This window comes from Castor canadensis, chromosome 12, assembly GCF_047511655.1.
Source record: "Castor canadensis chromosome 12, mCasCan1.hap1v2, whole genome shotgun sequence".
In the NCBI taxonomy this organism is placed as follows: domain Eukaryota; kingdom Metazoa; phylum Chordata; class Mammalia; order Rodentia; family Castoridae; genus Castor; species Castor canadensis.
This window is the reverse complement of record NC_133397.1, coordinates 62,429,852-62,449,743: the sequence shown is the minus strand read 5'-3', so window position 1 is coordinate 62,449,743 and position 19,892 is coordinate 62,429,852. Positions and strand designations below refer to the sequence as shown.

The 19,892-nt window shown below is 54.8% G+C and overlaps 1 protein-coding gene and 1 long non-coding RNA gene across 3 annotated transcripts; one reads left to right on the top strand and one right to left on the bottom strand.

The window, feature by feature from the left end:
• Positions 1–343: 343 nt before the first annotated feature.
• LOC141414838 (uncharacterized) lies at positions 344–989 on the bottom strand. The gene is made up of 2 exons (XR_012439759.1): positions 848–989; positions 344–522 (listed from the first exon to the last, which is right to left on the bottom strand). It is a non-coding gene; the product is annotated as an uncharacterized lncRNA (long non-coding RNA).
• On the top strand, positions 516–18,523 carry Cyp26b1 (cytochrome P450 family 26 subfamily B member 1). Of its 2 annotated transcripts, none has more exons than XM_020179353.2 (6): positions 516–997; positions 4,429–4,653; positions 13,171–13,446; positions 13,646–13,801; positions 14,520–14,804; positions 15,159–18,523. In XM_020179353.2, the coding sequence occupies exons 1-6, from the start codon at positions 794–796 to the stop codon at positions 15,549–15,551; spliced, it is 1,539 nt and encodes a 512-aa protein (XP_020034942.1). In that variant the 5' UTR covers positions 516–793; the 3' UTR covers positions 15,552–18,523. The 2 variants fall into 2 exon arrangements, with proteins under 2 accessions (XP_020034942.1, XP_073906061.1); XM_074049960.1 differs by lacking the exon at positions 516–997 and adding an exon at positions 2,589–3,555.
• The last annotated feature ends 1,369 nt before the right edge of the window (positions 18,524–19,892 follow it).

Below are 19,892 nucleotides of genomic sequence, written 5' to 3'. Positions count from 1 at the left end.
CGCCGCCGCCGCCGCCGCCGCCGCCCCAGCGCCCGCCCGGGGCTCTGTCACCGGCTTCGTCCCGTCCCGGCCGAGGCCCGCCGACTCCGCACCAGCGCTCGGGCCGCCTCGCCCGCCTCGCCACCTCGTCCGCTGCGCCCGCCTCGAGGTGCCGCGGCTGCTCCAGGGCTCGGGCGCGCCACCCAGAGCAGCCCAGGGACTCGGTCAGCTGGGGAGTCTTCTCCCTCGCCCCCAAAGTTTCTGGGTTCGTTGGAATTTTTGAATTCAGAATTTTTCCTTTTTTTTTTAAATAGGAATTTGGGGGAAATACTTTTGACAAACCGATCGCACTTTCTGCTAGCTCTCTGTTCCCCTTCTTTTATTTTTTAATTTTTCCCCTCGATCAGGGGAAGGGACTTATGAGAGGCTCTTGCTGGATAAAGTTTTCCAAAGTTTTCCGAGTGTGATAGTTGCGGGGAGAGCAAATCCACCAGCTTGATTCAGGGCTTCATCTCATCACCCTTTGAGCAGCCCCTAAGCCCGCTGTAAAGGAACAAACAAACAAACAAACAAACAAGTTACACCTCCAGTGGCCTCGTGTCTCCTCTCTTCTTTTAAGCAATCTTTTTCCCCACCTCCTCTCTCTCCGCTCCCCTCGCAGCCTCCACTCCCTTCCCTCAGCCCCATCCTCCTTCCCAGTTTTGGCTGGAGGTGCCAGGACCCCCGGCCGCAGTCTCCCCTCCCCCGCCGCTCTGGTTCGGCCCTCCCCTCCCCCGCCGCGGCCAGCACAGCCAATCCCCCAGCGACCGCCAACATGCTTTTTGAGGGCTTGGAGCTGGTGTCGGCGCTGGCCACCCTTGCCGCATGCCTGGTGTCCGTGACGCTGCTGCTGGCCGTCTCGCAGCAGCTGTGGCAGCTGCGCTGGGCTGCTACCCGCGACAAGAGCTGCAAGCTGCCCATCCCCAAGGGCTCCATGGGCTTCCCGCTCATCGGAGAGACCGGCCACTGGCTGCTACAGGTAAGGGTGAGCACGCTCTGCTGCTCTCCGGGGTCCGCTAGCTGCGAGCGCGGTGCCGACCGAGCGGCGGGCGGACCAGGGGGCGCCTGGAGCTTGAAAGCACTGGTCCCTGCCCCGCCCCTTCCCTTCTCGCAGCCCGCGTCGTCCGGGTTTCCCTTGCCTGCCTGCCGAGTGGCTCAGACACCACAGGCGCCTGGCGCGCCGGACTACGAGGACTGCTAAAAGGGATTCCCAGACTAGAGGAGACTTCCAAGATTGACGTGCCTTGGTCGCTGGCGACCGAGCTGGGCTGCATGAAGAACCCTGGGGGCTCCTCGCTCAGTGCGAGTACAAAGGGGCGTCGGATCTTGGGTTGCTTTTTTGCCTCCTTTTCGCATTCCAGGTTCCCACCCCCCACCCTCCACCCCAGTCGCCCTCAGCTTCCTGGGCTTTAACGGTGTCTCTGGGAGCCAAAAATTGAGTCCGGAGAGTAGGAAAGGGGACTAATAACAGCTTGAATTGTCCCTTTAAGACCAAGGCTGCATTCCTGCTGTGTAGCCGGCTGCACCAGGTACAATTGCCTTGGCCCGCTGTTCCCGCAAGTGGGTGTGTTTTGTGGTGGGAGAGGAAGAAGGTAGCCTAAAGGAAAACGAGAGGCAAAGAGACCTGAGGGCTCTCAGCTTTCGGGGAAACGGGTCTATTTACTAACTGGGAAGGGACAATTTAGCAGGAGAAAGAAACTTCAGAAAAGTGTGCAGGAGATGCATAGAGTGTGTTTGTTGTTAGATGTCACACAACCCCACTCCGCTGGTGGTGACGTGGGTAGGCCGTTAAGGACCAGAACCAGGTAAGTAACAGATTAACACGGCGTTAACTTGGTCAATGATAGGCAATCGCTTTTGAAATTTGATGCACACCGGTTTTTCCTTGGTGGGGGGTACCTTTGGGTAACCATGGGAGGTATTTTTGGGTTTGTGTGTACGCATATTTGTCCAGTGGGTGCTGATGGGCGCTAGGGGAAGCCTCGATACCCTGAAACAGACAACCTGGACACGGGAGAGGTGAAGTGAAAGGTGAGCGCGGGGACCTGTGGGTTTAGAAGTGAGAAAGCTTGGCTTGAAATTAACAGACGCGTGCGATCCGTGCGCGCGCACACACCCTCCGCCGGGCCCTAGGCCAGCGGAGCGGGGGCGGGAAAGGGGGATGCGAAGTTCCTTTACACTCTGATCTTTCCGTGTCACGCAGCGCAGCGGGTCCATCTCTTTCGGGGATTGTTCGCCCGTGAGGTGGGGTTCACTTTAACCAATTGGACTATCCCTCGCAAAGCAATCTCTAGAGCCTCTTCTTTGCCCGAACGCTTTAAAGGGTTAACAGCGGGGGTGGTCTAGGCTTTTGGCCGAGAATTTAGAAAATAAAATAACTCACATGGGCAATGGCTCCCTCCTGGTTAAAGCTGATCTGCGGGATCCCCTGTTGGTTACCCGCCCACCCACCCCCCCACCCCCCCCACCCCCCCTCCCCGGCCCGGTCCCGTTTCCTGACCTTTTCCCGCCCCCCCCCATGTCCCCTTGACCTTTTTTCCGAAATCTCACTAGGGCCCCTAGGGAGAGGTCTATGCCCAACTCGCACAGAAGTTGGCAAGGAGGAGACCTGCGCCTCCCCATCCATGTGCCCTGGGGCACCAGATCTGGAGGGATGGGGGGATAGTGGGTGCATGTTGAGGAGTGCTGAATGGGTTAATGCAAGCCCTCTGAATCTCAGCGTTATTTTTTTCGGAGTCATTTATCAGATTTTACGGGGGGACCTCCAAGGGCTCTCCGTTTCCACTGAGCGCCATCTAAACAGAGCCCAGGGCTAAAAATACAACATTTTTGTATAAATTGGACTCGCGGCCCGAGCGGCAGCCCCTATGAAAGTCCTCTTTGTGAAGACCGTGGAAACGGCGGACAAATAACTCTTTATTAATGCCACAAAAAACGCACTTTAATTATAGTTAGGCAGATCAGAGGCGGGGGTGGGGGGCAAGGCGGCGGCGACCTTGGAAAATTCACAACCCAACTTTTGTGTCGAAAGAAAAGAAAAACAGAGGAAAAGAGCGAGGGAGACAGTATTGCAGACGGAGAAAGGGAACCCCGTCTCCCCCACCCCTTCGCATCCCACCTCTGCCTTGACTTTTCTTAAAGGAGTAGGCGCCTTCTACAATGGCATCACAGAAGAGGGAGCTCTCGTAGACCCTTCAGCCTGGAGAGGGACGACGTCCCCCGCGGCCCGGCCCCCCCTCTTGGCGGCGCGGGAGTTCCCGGCTCGCTCCCTGTCGCGCGCCGGGGCCGGAGGCGCATGTGGAAAAGCGATTAGGAATCCTGGTTCTGCAGAGTCACTTTTCGCTGTGCTGGGGTGTGTGCACATCTAGCTGGAGAATAGTTTTACATGGAAGAAAGGAAAGTGAGGAGGGGGACCAATTCAGGAAAGGGGGAGCCGAGTGGTTCCCTGGGGGGGCCCATGACCCGGCCCGTATGTCCGCAGACCCGCAGAAGGGAGGACAGGTGGCGCCCCTCCTCTCTTCACCTTGTGCTGCTTTGGTAGGAGAAGGGTTAACGTGGGCTGGGGTGGTGAATGCAGACGTCAAAGGGGAGCAAGATGCCCCTACCCCCGCCCCTCTGAGGTCCCCTCGGTTTCCGGTACCCTTGGACTGCGGGCTCCGCCACCTCTGGTCTTTCAAGCGCAAGACTGGGGCCGGGGCCCCGCAATCCTCGGTCGCGGACGCCGAGGATCCAGTTACCTGCGCGGGTCGCCCCGCCCGGTCCCTCCCCGCCCCGCGGGAAGCGCCTTCAGCCGCGCTCCTGTTCCAAACTTCTGGGTGGTGACGAAAGTCGGTCTCAGTAATTTCCAGGACTAAATGCTTTAGGAAAGTCGCGGATCTGGCCCATGACCCCACCCTAAAAGCCTTCGGAGGGCCCGCCGGTCCCTGTGCGGGCCACACCGGAGAACAGAGGAAACTCCAACCCCCATCTCTAATGACTGCCTCTGGGCCGGGATCGCTCACCGCTATAAATAATCTTTGGCCTGCGGCCACCCCGCGGGGTCTCGCCAGCCCGTGGCCTGGAGCCTGGAAATATTTATTCCAAGAGGCTCCCGAGTGCGTGGGGGGCGGGCGGGGGGGGGGCGCGGAGGTTTTAGCTTCAGGTCCAGCCAGCCGGTATACCTTTTCCCCGAAAATCACTAATGAAAATCAGCCTGCCGTGGGTGCCCCTGGACCTCCCGCCTCCTCCATTATATATTATTCTCTAGGCTCTACTTCCCAGATCTTGTGCACGCCATGATAAACAAAACCTGCGTGCGCGTCTGTGTGTGTTGGTAGGGGCAGGTGCCCGGCGCCCAGGGTTGGATCCCAGGTCTCTGCCTCGAACGCCGTCTGTGAGCCCTGAGAGTGGTCTCTTGTGTGGCTCCCGCAGGGTTCCGGCTTCCAGTCGTCGCGGAGGGAGAAGTATGGCAACGTCTTCAAGACACACTTGCTGGGGCGGCCGCTGATTCGGGTGACGGGCGCAGAGAACGTGCGCAAGATTCTCATGGGTGAGCATCACCTCGTGAGCACCGAATGGCCGCGCAGCGCGCGCATGCTACTTGGCCCCAACACGGTGGCCAACTCCATTGGCGACATCCACCGTAACAAGCGCAAGGTAAGATATTTGACCTTTTTCTTTCGTGCACCAGACCCCCAGGGTTAAGAAGTTTACAGAGCCGAGGGAGTGCACCGCTTTGCGTATCATGCTCGAGGAGCACTGCCTAGATGGTTTCCAGCCCGAATCCAGGGCTTGCTTAGGCCTCCTCTGGATTCACCCTCTTGCTGGTGGACTGCGTGGTAGGCAACACCAGACTCCACAGGGGCTGATTTGGGGGTGGTTTGGACAAAGCTTGAACGTGCGAGGTCTGGAGTGGCCAACGCCAGTGCTTCCAGTGTTCTACAGAACTGTAAAAAGAAGGGGGCGGGGCGGGACAGTTGGCTAGCGTTCCCCTTTCGCCTGGTTTCCTCTGGGAATTCCGAGGCCAAATCATTCTACATTCAAACCTGGACCACCAGCCACAAGTTGCTGAGGGCGAAGCAGGCCTGTGCTGGGGGAGCAAGGGGTACCCTGTGAGCAAAGGTTGGCGGTTCGGTGAGCTTTGAGGCCTTGCGCTCGCCGGCTGGACAGTGGCGGAAAAGGCGAGAGGTGGGAGAGCTGCCGAGTCGCGCGCGGAGGATCAAATCACACCCACCACTCCTCTAAAGAGGAAGAGAAAGTGGGTGTTTATCCTGTGGATTTTCCTAGCGACTGGAAGAGGCGGAGGAGGCAAGCCAGCGCGCTCGGAACCAGCCTCCCCGCCCCCTCCCAGCGCTACGCCGCGGCCGCCGCAGCAGCGGCTTGGAGCGCGGGCGGCACGTGCTGTTTGAACTGCAGTAACCCGAAAGCTGAGCCGGCTGGCGGGCGGGGCGCCGGCCTGCGGGCTTGAAGCCGCCAGAAGGGAGGCAGCCCGGCTCCTCCACTCAGTTTTTTCCATTGGGTCAGAGGACTCACCCAGGTTTGGAACCTAAAGGAAAGGAAGGAGGGCCTCTCATCTCCTGGAGGAGTGGTGGAGCTCAGGGGAGGGGAGGGAGACAATGTGCGGGGAGGGAAGAACAGCCTCCTCCACCAAAGTCTGTGTTCGAGGTGGTCTTGGCGAATGTGAGGGATTGTGCTGTACTCGCCGACGCACCCCCTAATATTCGATGTTTTCTGAACTGCCGGTGAAGGGCAGTAGTTCTCCCTGGCAGACAAAGAAGGAAAACTCAAAAGGAGAAACTGGTGTGTGTGCCCTTTACCTATCCCCTGATAACGTAGGTATTTCAGGAACTGGAAAGGGAGTTCCCAAAGGTTTCTCCCATCTGCCTCACTCAGCTGGAAGCAGTTAATGCAGTGTCCCCAAGCTGTGTTTTGAGAAGGGGAGGGGGCTGTAGGGGGCTTTTCAGATGCGTTGGACAGTGATTTTTCCCATGGTCTCTGGGATTCCACCAGAGGCCCATTCCAAAGAGTGAAGTCAGGAACCCAGATCCAAACCATGTGTTGCTTCCCATTTCATTCTTACAGAGGCTTTGATTTAGACCGGGGCATGGGCCTAGCTTAAGTGAGACTTGAATCAGGTAGGGCTGTGAAGAAAAGGTACTGCCCACTTGGGGCTGCTGAAGGCTGGGGTGGGGATGCAGTGCTGGGAGGAAGAAGGCTTGGCCAGGACCAGGGACCAGAGTGTGAAATCCTGGGGGTGCAGCAGGCTTTGGGATAAGGCTGTTGCCTTGGAGACCCACCCACCTTCTACCTGGCTTGGCCTGGAGCCCTCAGGTGCCAGGTAGGGAGTGCCTGCATGGAAAGGCCCAAGGTTTTGGCCTATTTGTCCATTTGGAGGTGAGGAGACAGCCCAAATGAATAGTGCTAGACAAATACATAGTGTAGTAAGAGAGAAGAATGGTGATGGGACAGGGGTGGGACAAGAAAATGGGGACATGAGGCATGGATCCATGGTCTCCCTCTTTTGAACACCTGGCCCTCTAAGTCCTTGGAGGTGGAGAATTGCCAGAATTCCCATTCCTCTGACAGAGGAATGGGAAACGAATGCAGAGGCTCTTTCTGTATTGTATGCTTTCTTTGTGGGATGTGTGTGGGATGTGTGTGGATCTCATGAGCTGGACAAAAAGATCCTTTCCCCAGAGTCTCCTTAATCCATGAACTTAAGTTAACTGAACTACATAGAGGGCCTTGGGTTAGGTACAGGGAAGTAGGAACCTTGCCCTCAAGAAGTAGACCCTGAGCTGGGATAGGTGGCTAAAACCTATGATCCTAGCTACTCAGAAGGTAGAGATGGAGAGGATCAGGGTTCAAGACCAGTCTAGGCAAAAAAAAAAAAAGTTCTCAAGACCCCATCTCAACTTATGGCTGGGTACGGTTTTGTGAGCCTGTCATCCCAGCTATGCCAGGAAGCACAAATAGGAGGAAATGAGGTCTAGTCCAACCCAGGCATAAAGTAAGACCCTATCTCAAAAATAACCAACACAAAAAGTGTTAGTGAAATGAGTCAAGTGGTAGAGTGCCTGCCTAGCAAGTGGGAGGACATGAGTTCAACCCCCAGAGGCTCACCCCTCAAAAAGAAGTAGAGCCTGGCAGGAGGGATAAGAGGAGAGGACTTACTTAGTGGCCTTATTTCTGAATTTCCATGTTGGCTTGGAGAGATCTTCTGGTCTTCTGGATCTGAGCCTTGAGGGTAGGGGCTGCTGGGTACCAGGCACACTGCCTTATCCAGCTCATGCTGTAGTCAGGGACCTGGCTGGAGAGAGGGTTGCTGGGCCAGGCTCCAGCCTGGTTAGGATGTATGTGCAGGTAGTGGGGCCCAGGTGTGCTGGGGCCTTGGCTGGCTGGGTACTAGAAGTGTCACTGTTTCCATTGGGGTGATGATCCGCCCTTTCTCTGAGAGGTCTGACCAGATGTGCAGGGAGGGGACTCTTCATTGCCATCACTACACTCCAGGTGTTTGCCCTGGATGTCCTGGTGGTCTAAGGCCAGCAGGGGTGGGGTTGCCAAGAGAAAGTCTCACCTGGTCTAACAGCATCACCTATGGAAGCCAAGCCTCAGACTTCCTCCTTCTTTCTTTAGTATCCTTCACCTCTGGGAGGGGGTCATGTGACTGATAGAGTGTGTAGAGAGGCTGCGGTATTGCCTTGGTGATGTCTGGTTGGGAAGAGGGTTGTCAGAGACATAGAGAAGCAGTTGGGGTTGGGGGGGAGAGTTCTAGAAACTTCAGATGTCCAGGCCCATGTAACAGGATTGGGTATGTCCTCTTTTCTTTTGGAGATAAGGCTGGCTCTCTGCACCAAGAGACGAGCAGCTCCAATGCACCCCAGACAGTGGCCCTGAGATACTCTCAGGGAACTTGGAGGCCATCTCAGGGGATTCATTTAGCACTGGAGAGGCTGGGGAGCCCAGGAGTCATCTTCTCGCCCTTCCTACCCAGTCTGTGCCTGAAGCTGAGGTTGGGGAACAGGTTTTAGAGGTAGAGATCAAGAAGCCCTGCTTAATCACCTGCCATTCCCTCACTGACTTGGCCTTTGGGCCCTATCCTGGAATGGGGTAGAGGTCAGGCTCAGGGTCATTGCACTTCTTTCAGAAACCAAGCACATCCTGGACTTTATGGGGGGGTGTAGAGGCCAGGAGGTGCCCCAGCCAGGAGGGCAGAACCAAGAATACCCATGGTTTCAGGATCCTGGGAAAGGCCAGGCCACACTTGGCTCTAGGAGGCCATTCTTTGTACCAATGTGCAGCCTCTGACTGCACAGTCATGGCTGCCAGGTTCAATTCAGGGCAGAAGCTCCAAGCTGATTAGATGGGAAGGTGGGTGGTATGGCCAGGCAGCTACTGGGAACTCTGACTGAGCCTTTGGCATAGGCACAGAGCCTTTGTTCTGCCAGCTAAAGTCCACCGAACAGTTACTGTAGCACCAAAGGATGGACCCAGGGGCTGCTGAGGAGGCTGGGGGAAGAAGGGAGGCAGGAGTGGATCTCTCTGAAGGTCACCAGGGGGAGGAAGCTGACAGTCAGTCACCAGGGTGTCTGGGAGTGGACCTCTCTCCCTTTGCTTGCCCTTGTGCCAGGCAGCAGGCTGGTGGGAGGACTGGGCGTGGGGGCCCCTCCTCCTGTTTTCCTTCCTTTCTGTGTTCTTCTCCCAAGGTGAGGAGGGGTCCAAGGCTGTGGTGTTGCTGTGTTTGTTCACTCTCCCAGCCTTGGAAGGCAACTGTGACCTTGGCTAAGAGTGGGGAGGCTTAGCTGGGGTCTGCTCTGGCCCTAAGCCCCCTGTACTAGCTATTGTATTCATCTTGGGTTCTTCAGGCTTAAAAGAAGGGGCTCCAGGGGCCTGAGAAATGCTGACAACAAGTCAGAACAGCTGGCCTTACCCTTAGAAGCAACTTGGGCCATAGAAGCAACTTAGCCCCTTCGGGGTTCAGATAAATTCAGAGCCTGAGAGAGAGCAGCTTCATTGGGGTTTGAAGTGGTGGGAGGCGGTGCCCTCCACTGTGACCTTGGCAAGACCCTCCCCCCATTCTGGGCTCAGCTTTCCAAGGGTGGTTTTGTGGTGACTGGGAGAGGGTAGGAGCAGCTGGGCAACCCTTTGTGGATTAGGGGGCTCAGCAGGTTTTTGCCAGTGCTGCCTCCTCCCCCACCACATGCTTTGGTTGGGGAGGTGGAAGCATTAGAGCAGTAGAGGGGCACTCTGCTCCCACAGCTGCAGGGAAGGGACACGCACAAGCTGGGGAGTGGGATGTCTGCGTCTGCCCCTCTCAGTCAAAGGTGAAGCCTCCGTCCAGTGGAAATGCCATCAGCTGAGAGGATGACGTCCTTTCTTGTCCTCCTCCTTGCTTGAGAATAAAGTACACACCTTGGCGTCACCCCTGTGCGGACAGCTGCCTGCCTTCTGTTATTCTTTCCACTCTACAGGCCATGGCTCTGATGGCTTGGCCTTGGCTGGGTGGCCTGCCTGGGCCCCCACCTCTCCTGGGCAGCCTCTTCCATTCCTCCCAATCTGAGTCACTAGTCGGGCAGTGGGTTCCCTCAGAGGCTGTGCCCATTCCTGCTGCTGCCCATCCATTTGTCCATCCATCCACAGCTGCCAGCAGACAAGTGGGAGGTTATCTGGTCACATGGGGCTGTGGCAGTTTGCAGAGAAACCCCACCTCCCCAGTGTCACCGGATGAGAGACAGGAGGGGCAAAGAGGCCTGGTTGTGGGGAGAAAACATTTGTAGGAACAATTACAGAGAATTTAAGTTTTGACAAGCCAGGGTGGTGTCCCCAGACTCTTGCCACAGAATAGGCTCTTGGTCTAGAGGGAGGGAGAAAACAGGGATGTGGGCTCTGGAGTTTACTATGGTGTTAGGGAAATGGATGGGGATTGGGGAGTTACTCAAGGACATCCCTTAAGACCATTCTCCTGCCTGCCCTTGCCCCTGTCACTTCCACAGGTACACTGGGAGACCCTTGGCCCTTGCCCTCCCCCAACAACAACCCTGGTGCCAAGTCCATACCTGTGGCTCCCTCTGCAGGGCTTTGCCTGGGCCTGGGCCAGTTCCCAATGACTTTTGTCTGGCATTCTTGGCTCACTTTTGGGAATTCCCAGGGAAGCCCCAGAGGGAAACAAAGCAGCCCTGGCTCCTGTGACTACTGTGGTCAGGGCAGGCAACTCTGGGGGCTGGAACCCTTCCTCTCTTCACACTGAGCCACTCCCAGGCACCTTCCCAGAGTGTCTGTGTCCTGACCCCAGCAGGCAGTGGCTTCAGACCCAGCATGCCCTGGGCCTCCCTCTGCCCTGGCCAACACCTCCACCCCTGCCTGTCCTTTGTGGTGGGAGGTGGTTTCTGAGTTGCCTTGGCTTTGGGAAGTGCCCTCATTGTTAATCCTGGGCACAGGCCCAGGGATGAAGCCCTGGAGCCTTCCCAGTGCCTGGGAGGCCCTGATGCCTCTGGAACATGGGCTAGTGGCCCAGGCATGGACTTGGTGACCTCTGAGCAAAGCCCTCCCCGCCCCGCCCCCCCCAAGATTGGAGTGCCTGACACTTGCCTTTGCTTGGGTTCTCTTTTGGGTAGTTTCTCTACTTCAGGGGAAGAATCAGGGAATAGTCAAGTGGAAAGAGACTCCAAAACTACTAGCTGGATCCCTCATGAAACCAGTGGGGAAACTGAGCCCCAGAGGGGCAGTGTCCTGCTGGGTGTCAGCTAGTCAGGCTGGTCTGGACATGAACCCTAGTCCTGGCTTAATTTTTTTTCAAGGACTCAAGCCCCAGGGTCCTGCAGGTGTAGGGTGGCAGTGGGTGCCTGGCCTTGCTCAGGACTCATTCCCACCTGAGAATCAAGTATGGACACCCTGCCTTGGAGTCGTTGCTCAATCCCAGGTCCCCCTGGATCTTCCTGGGTTGTCCTGGAGCCAGAAGAGGTGATACAGCCGGCCATCGCTAGAGGGCGCAGTGAATGTAACCTGTAGGGCAGGCAGGGCTTGTCAGTGGTCCTGCATGACCGCTCCTCAGTGTGGGGTGGAGGCCGTGGCAGTAGCCCTTTGCAAGCCCTGGGATAGCCCCTCCTGGGCCATAGTAAAGCAGGATGTAATGGGAGAGTGGGGGCCTGGTAGGCACTCTCCAGGTGGCTTGAGCATTGCTGAGTTCTGGCTGCTTTGCATCGTCTTGGGAGCAAATGGATGTAGGTGTTCAGGTGCTCTGTGGATTGAAAGGCATCCCAGAGGTCACTGGGTTCAGCCTCACCATTTTACAGACAAGGAAACGGAGGCTTAGGGGTGGATGACTTACCCACAGTGACACAATTGTTGATGAATGATCCCCAGTTAAAACTCAGGTTTCTGGGCCCTCAGTCTATCTTTTCCCATCACCCCACTCTAGAGCCCAAAATGACTTTGACTTTGGTTGGTCTTTGTGAGCGTCGTCTCTGCCCATCTTTGAGTCCACATCTCCTGACACTGGGGCCCTAGTCATCTTCTACCCTCTATGATAGTACCCCTCTATGATTGATTTTGGGCTAGCGTGGCCACCATAAGCCCCTCCTGCCTACCACCAGCTTCCCACTGAGGTCTGGTCACAGCCCAGTAAGCCCGCCAAGCTCCTACACACCATTTTCTGCTCACCCTGTGGCCTCTGCTATTTTGTAAGGGCCCTGGTTGGCTGGTGTTGGGCTCTGTAGGTAGCTTTTTACTCCCACTCCTCAAGACCCCCTGACCTGAGACTGAGCCTGGAATCTTAAGGATACCAGCATGAGGGGCCGAGGCACCCAGCACTGCCTTTATCCAAAACCTTTGACAGGAGGTAGCAACTGAAATGCCCCTCTGGAAATTCCCTAAGACCCCCCCTGAAACTGGGCAAGGTATAAATGACCCTTCCAGGCCTGAACTGACCTAGGGGACCTCCTTTTGCCTTTCTACCTTTCAGCTGTTCTTTTGTAGGAGAGTGGCCCTGAGCAGTGTGGGCGTCTCTGCCCCTCACTGGCCTCCCTCCATCTCCCTGCCCACCGGGGAATTTTAGAATGAAAGTGCTATTGTGCGAGCCTGGCTGGGCCACTGAAGGGCCAGCACTGTTATTTCTGCAAACCAGCCCTCCTATTAGCCATGCAGGGCCCAGGCCAGGAAAATGTTACCTTTTCCTCCTCGAGCTGACTGCAGGGGAAATTCTCACATTTACAGTTTGTGTGGCGGTTGTGTTTGGGGGGCAGGAGGGGAGGGCAGGCGCGTGTGTGTGGTTTGCATGGGGTGGGGGGGACCTTCCTCCTCTGCACTGCCCCTCCCCCCTCTGTCTTCCCTCATGACCTTTTCCTTGGTTCCAGTGGGGCACCCCCTTTCTGTTCTGAACCCAGGGGGAAATGGAGGTTGTTGGTTATAAGTGGGACCCACAGACTGTCAGTAAATAAACAATATTCTCCCTCCCCTGTACACTAAGACAGCAGTGTGAAAAACATGTGCCGTGGGATGGGGGGGGCAGAGGTCTGCCAAGCCAATCAGGAGGATGCAAGGCAGGGGAGGTGGAATCAGGGGTTCCTTGGCTACTTAAGATGGTTCTGGAGCATGCAGGGAATTAAAATGAACTTCTGATTGTCTTTGTGATCTTTTGGAGTACAAAACCATTGCCTCTATCCTCCTGCCTCCAGACTTAGCCACACCAAAAACATTTTAATGGCACAGCTGTCGAGATTCCTAAAATCACTACCCAACAGATGTTTCACAGGGACTGAAGATAATTTTGGTTCCCAGGAAACAAAATTCCTTGTGGTATTACCTTAGTCTTGGCCTTAGTCTTGCCCTTCCACCAGAGGAGCAGAAGGGAGCCATTTACTGCTTCCCTGCCTCTTCCCTGTCCAGGCATTCACTTGTGCTCCAGTTCTGCCCTGGATTCTCAAGGAAAGGGCAGCCTCTCTGCTCCTATCCCATTCAACTCCCTATCATGTTCCCAAGGTTGGGAGAGCCACACACCCAAGACTTGTTAGCAGCTGAACTGTGCAGTCCCCAGGACTTTGCCACTACATGGGGACACACACTTCTGGGAAGGGTTGAGGATGGGAGTGCTTCCTGGCTACAGTCACTCTTGCCAGGCAGAGTGTGGACCACATCAGCTTAGGATCCAGGTTTACCACCTACATCTCTGCCCTCCAGGTCTTCTCTAAGGTCTTCAGCCATGAGGCCTTGGAGAGCTACTTGCCCAAGATCCAGCTGGTGATCCAGGACACACTGCGTGCTTGGAGCAGCCAACCTGAGGCCATCAACGTGTACCAGGAGGCACAGAAGCTCACCTTCCGTATGGCCATCCGGGTGCTCCTGGGTTTCAGCATTCCTGAGGAGGACCTCGGACACCTCTTTGAGGTCTACCAACAGTTTGTGGAGAATGTCTTCTCCCTCCCAGTCGACTTGCCCTTCAGTGGCTACCGTCGGGTAAGCAGCCGAGCCTGAAAAGAGAGGAGATGGGGCCCCCAGGAGCCCACCCTCTGGGAGGGGTGCTAACTGGATGTGTGGGCAGAAGAGAGAAGTGTCAATGGGAGGACAGGCTGGAGTCGTCCCGTCCCTGGCAGTCCTGAGACTCAGAAGGGAACCCACCCCCAGGTGGGGGGCTGACAGCCGCATCTCCCCTCAGGGCATTCAGGCTCGGCAGATCCTACAGAAGGGGCTGGAAAAGGCTATCAGGGAGAAGCTGCAGTGCACCCAGGGCAAGGACTACTCAGACGCATTGGATATCCTCATCGAGAGCAGCAAGGAGCATGGGAAGGAGATGACCATGCAGGAACTGAAGGTTGGTGGGGGCAACTCCTCCAGAGGGCAGCACTGGCACCCACACTGTGTTCTGGGGCTTTCCCTAGGGCCACCCATTCTGGTCCATCCATCAGGCAGTGCTGGGCTGTACACACTACAGTCCTGGGGTGAGCAAAATCCCCACAGTGGGCCAGGTGTCACATGCTCAGTCCTGCCCCTAGTCATATTTACCGTGTTTAAGAAGATGCTGAAAATTGGTCCTTAGCCTTCTGAACAGGCTATGTTAGTGGCTTGTGTTGACTCTTTGTCCCCTTGAAGCTTCCCCGTAAAAGTTCACGGACTCACGGACCCAGTTCATTTTGTGCTCCCAGTTGCAGGAAGCCAGGCTCAGAGGGGAGCTTGCTTGAGTAAGCCTCAGTCCCAGGGGAAGTCTAGATCTAATTCAGGCCTCTCCTCCTTTACCACCCTAGCCTTTTCCAGTTAGTGACACCTTAAGCTCTGTCCTACAACCTCTGCCCATCTGGCTAGGAATCCATCAGTAAGGAATTTACAGGCTAGTGATTCTCCCCTGGGTTACAGCAGTGTGCCTCTGACCTACAATGGCTCTAAGGCTCCAGCACAGGAGGCTCAGAGGAACAGAACTGGCAGCAGGAAGCAGGCAGGACCCAGCTCTAGTGGCCCTGGGCCCTGGGGACACTGGCCACCCTACTTGGCTGGCCACAGATGGCCAATAGCACCTCTCTTCTCTGCCACTGCAGGATGGGACCCTGGAGCTGATCTTCGCAGCCTATGCTACCACGGCCAGTGCCAGCACCTCACTCATAATGCAGCTGCTGAAGCATCCGGCAGTACTGGAGAAGCTGCGGGAGGAGCTGCGGGCCCAGGGCATCCTGCATAGTGGTGGCTGTCCCTGCGAGGGCACCCTACGCCTTGACATGCTTGGTGGGCTTCGCTACCTGGACTGTGTTATCAAGGAGGTCATGCGTCTTTTCACACCCATCTCTGGTGGCTACCGCACTGTGCTGCAGACCTTCGAGCTTGATGTAAGGCTGGGTCCCATGCGGCTGGGGTCAAAAGCTCTGAGTGTTGGGGTTTGGGATGATCTGTGGGAAGGACGCTCATTGGGTAACTCAGTGTGCTAGGGGAACAGTGCTTGATTTCAGGGAGTTTGTGTGAGAGACAGAGCCCCAAATGCAGAGTGGGGTAAAGCCAACCTGAGTGTCACATTGTGAAGGTACATGTGATATGTACCAATCTGGGGGACACCAGGGAGTGTCTCTAGGAAGAGGCAGGCCTTGAACACCTGAGGGTGAGGACAAGCAGGTGGGCAGTCCTGGACCCTCTCCTATCCTCCTCTGGTTCTCACAATGCACTCCTTGGACCCCATCTTCTTCCAGGGTTTCCAAATCCCCAAAGGTTGGAGTGTCATGTACAGCATCCGGGATACCCATGACACAGCCCCTGTGTTCAAAGACGTGACTGTGTTCGACCCTGACCGCTTCAGCCAGGCGCGGAGTGAAGATAAGGACGGTCGCTTCCATTACCTCCCATTTGGTGGTGGCGTCCGGACCTGCCTGGGCAAGCACCTGGCCAAGCTGTTCCTGAAGGTGCTGGCAGTGGAGCTGGCCAGCACCAGCCGCTTTGAGCTGGCCACCCGGACCTTCCCCCGCATCACCTTGGTCCCTGTCCTGCATCCAGTTGATGGCCTCAGTGTCAAGTTCTTTGGCCTGGACTCCAACCAGAATAAGATTCTGCCGGAGACAGAGGCCATGCTGAGCGCTACAGTGTAGCAGCTCTAGATCCTCACCCCACCTCAGCCCAGCCCTGCAGGGGTGGGGTGACAGAGGTAGAAACCTGTGTGTGGGAGGGGCTGGAATGGGAGGACAAGCAGTCCCCATACTTGCCCTCCCTGACCCCCTTCCCTGGAAAACCCTACCCAAAGCCAAAAAGGCCCTGTCCTTCCTAAAGGCAGCCCCTACTCCTGGCTCCTGCTTTCTCCAAGTCTCCCTACCTTCCCCCAGCTCAGCTTCTGGGAAAGGGCCTGGCTGGGGTTCTGCATGCCCAGACAGTGTTAGTGCCAGTCCCTGTGCTGCAGTGTGTGTTTGTGGTGCTTGTGACCTTCTGATCAATCGCTTCCTTCCCTTGTCTTTTCCTTGGTGGTCAGGTGGTTGTGCAGGGGAGAGAGGAAAAGAGGGACCCTCTTGGCACTCTCTTTAGGCACTCTCTTTAGCCTTTGTCACCTCCTCCTGCCATTGCTTAGACAGTGCTCCTTATGCTGTGGCTGCTGAAGAACAGCATCCTGGGTAATCTGACATTAGTCAACCTGGGTGGGCTAGGGGCTGCCACTAGCTTGGAGTGCACCCCCTACCCAGCTCCACCAGTTTGGACATTTGAAATTACCTATTGCTGCTACTTGTTCTCTGTTCCCCAGTACATTCCCTGGTGGCCCTGGGCAGGTGCACTGACATCCCTGTCTCACCCTCAGGAGGGAACCGACCGCTGAGCCAGGCCACTCCCTGCTACATGTACCTAACTGAGGCCCTTGGCTCGTGGGCCACCTCCTCTCCCTCCCAGCTTGTATTTATTCACTGATTTTGGCCATCCTGAGGTCTGGAGCAAGCATCTCCTCCCCTCAGCTGTCCCCTGCAGGATTTGGGCAAATGAAGAGGAGAGGGTCTCTGGTCAAACCTAGCCACCCTGGCAGAAGGTTCAACAGCCCTCCTGGGCTCCAGACAAATGATTTGGTTTAACCTCAGTGGCTGAAATCCAGCATCTGGACCTGATGTCCCCTGGTGGAGATGGGGAAGTGGCCCATTGCCACCTTTCTGTCCTGTCAAAGCCTTGGTCATGTGGATTTAGAGGTTGTCACAATTTCCTTCTGGGCCACTATTTACCCCATCCCCCCCCAAATCCACTAGTGAGGATGGGGAAGGATACGGGTTCTTTCTTCTGATGGGGCTTGAGGGTCTCTGTCTTCCCTTCCTTAACCCTTCCCCGTTGCCCTTAGCCTTGGAAAGGTGTCCTTGAAGCCCCTTCCACTTCTATGCCACTGTTTGCATAAGCCCAGCTCAGGGGTGTGGGAAGAGAAGAAAGCAAGAGAGAGGTGAGGTAGAGACAGTTTTCCCTCAGAGCTGACTCGGACCACATGTGGTCAGAGACACTGCAGGAGGGAGGCTGCAGCAAGAGCAGGATGTATGTGAGATTTGTCAGAAGTGATTTGGTTGCAAATGGGCCAGTCAGGATGACTGGGTGAAAGAGGAGTAGCTCCTGCCCCTGGCATTTTCAGTGTTGGCGATTTGGGATGCCTCCTTTGAATGGTTTGGGGGCCTTTGGTGAGTCTCTAAGCAATTTTGACTGGTTTCAGATTTTTCTTTGCTTTCTGTGTTTCTCTATTCATTTCAATGTTATTAATGCAGTGATTCTCTTTATAAGAAAACCCAAAGCACACACAATAACTCAGCACATGATGGACCCCCCAACTGTCTCCACCATGAGCAGCTCAGTTCCCCCCATGGTGACCAGTGGGCAGACCCTACATTTCCCCCCTGAAAAGGAGGACTTTACAGAAATGGGGCACACAACAACCACCAACTCCCGAATGTTTCATGTATTTCCTACCTTTTCACAACTAAAACAGTGCAGAACAAACAGTTCTGGCAAAAATAGTTTGAAAAATTTTTAAAAATCAGTACAATACCTCAATGTCCCCTTTCCAATTCTGAAAAACAAGCCGAAATGTGTAAAGACTCATCAAAGAATTCAAAATAGCTGCATGGTGCACCAGAATTTGTTACACACAAAAAAGCCCAGTGTCTGGAAGGTTCGTTTTTCCTTTAAGCAGTTCTACTTGCCCTGAACCAACTGTTTCAGACTAAGTAGCTTACAGTAAGTCTGGCCTGATGAGGGGCAAGGGGCTGGAGGGCTTGGGAGGCCTCAGTGGCCTTCCTTTGGTGGCGAGGGAGGGCAGCCTGGGAAGAGGTAGAGAAGGAAGAGCTGAGGGGATCCCTGGGAGAGAGGAAGGAAGGATGGATCACTTGGCCCACTGGGTCTCAAAGGCAACAGAGGAGGAGGGAGGAGAGCTCTTGCCCGGATGTCAGGATTGCACTGTTGCAAAGCCTCCATCTCTGCTCTGTCGATTTGTGTTGTGGTCTTGGTATCCCTGTGTTCTCGTGTGTGTTTCATAGTGGTAGCATTAGATGGATGATGTCTCCTCACCATTGGTAACTATTGTAACTTGACACGAAAGACAAAACCCCACAAACTCCTCCTGACGGGCTTGCAGAATGAAGCACTTTTGATGTTGGCGCTGGCGTTTGTGTTCTGGGCACCATCCCCACCCTGCCCAGAACACTATAATATTATTTTATACACAAAACTTTTTTTTCTTAAATGTTATAATTTTGTGTCTGTCTTTATAAACTATTATAAGTGCTATTTTTGTTGTAATTCAAAATAGATATTTAGTATAAAGTTTTTGCTGTTAAATATTTGTTATTTAGTAAAATATGGATTTTTCTCTATTGTAAACATGGTTCAAAATATTAATATGTTTTTATCACAGTTGTTTTAATATTGAAAAAGCACTTGTGTTTTGTTGTGATATGAACTGGTGCCGTGTGAGTGTTTTGGCTGTCATGTGGTTTTAATCTGTATATAATATTACATGTTGCATATTAAAAAAATGAATGTTGTGCATTTTGTGATTTTGGAAATACTCAATGTGATTCTTTTATAGGCTTCCATAATAAACCGTGGGGACTCACCCTTGCCTCCTTTGCCTCTCTGGTCTCTGCCTTTTAGCCTCACTGAATGGGGCTTCTGGGGCTACCAGTGTTCCTATCAGCAATGCTCAGTCCATCCTGTCCAGTTCTTCCCTAGAATGTGTGTCCTGGGAGGCCAGCCCACCGTCCCTGTATTGTAGGCACTGAGAAGGCCATGGCAGGGACTTGAGAAGAGTAGGTTCACAGGAGAAGGAAAGATGTCCCTGGTTGTCCTATTGGAGAGGGGGTGGGGCAGCTGGGAAGCCACTACCTCTGGATGAATATGGCCATGACTGGATGTGCCAAGTATCTCTGGGCTGGATCTGGTGACCCAGAGCTCCAAGGGCCTGTCCTTAGAGCCCATCTTGTTTGAGCAAGGACACTGATGTCCACATGACAAATGGAGCAGGATTCCATTCTGACTTCCAGCCTCGAGCCCCATGTTGGCACTTGTCAAAGCCTTTTTCGTGGGTGTTGGGGGACCAAATAGATACCATGGTCAAATACTTTTGGGAAATATGCTAAACAAAGCTAGCATAAACCTGCATTGCAGGACTTCTCTTGAGCCCAGATGCTGTCGCCTAAGGAGTACTACATGGTCATTGAACACAGGTTTTTGCATTTTGCAAGCCTATTTGACAACTGAAACCTTGTCACCAACTGTTACACTCTGTGAACAGCTCCTCTACAGCCTGACTGTCACGGAGGCCTGAGGTGGGAACCTGTGGAGGCACTGCCTCCTTTGTTGAGGCAAGCAACACCCACCACAGTTCCAAGGACCAGGGCTTTAGGTGGTGGTGGGAGCAGTGGGGATAAAGCCTTGGTCTCCAAGCTGTACACTAGGAGCCAGGAAGAACCTCAGACATTCAGGTTGCTCCTAGCTGTGACCATGCCCTGGTCCCCATCCCAGCCAGAGCGGGATGGTGCATGCCTGAGCTGTCCTGAGAAAAGTCTTTTTGTGGCTGCAGTGTTCCTTTTCAATATAGTCAGACCACAGCTCAGCTCACCCTGCCAGGCACACCCCATGGTGCAGGCCTCGCCCTCCTGGGTCATAGAGCCTGGCCACCCAGACATCTGACAGTGCCACCAGGGCAGGAGGTGCGTCAAGCCCTGACTGTTTTCTCCTCCACTCTGTGTCCTTTTTCTGCTCCTCTCTTCCCTATCCCACTGAGTCCTAACCCTAACTCCCTGCATTCCCAGGGCAGGGAGGAATACAGGGAGTCTCCTATTTTCCATAAAATGCAGAGTCTTAAAGTGGCATTAATGAAGCCCCACTCCATTGCCTCTGCCCTGGCTCCCTCAGATAGGCCTCGGCAACAGCAAGAAGCAGCAGTGAGAAGCCCAGATTGTGAGGGAAACAAGCCAGGGAAG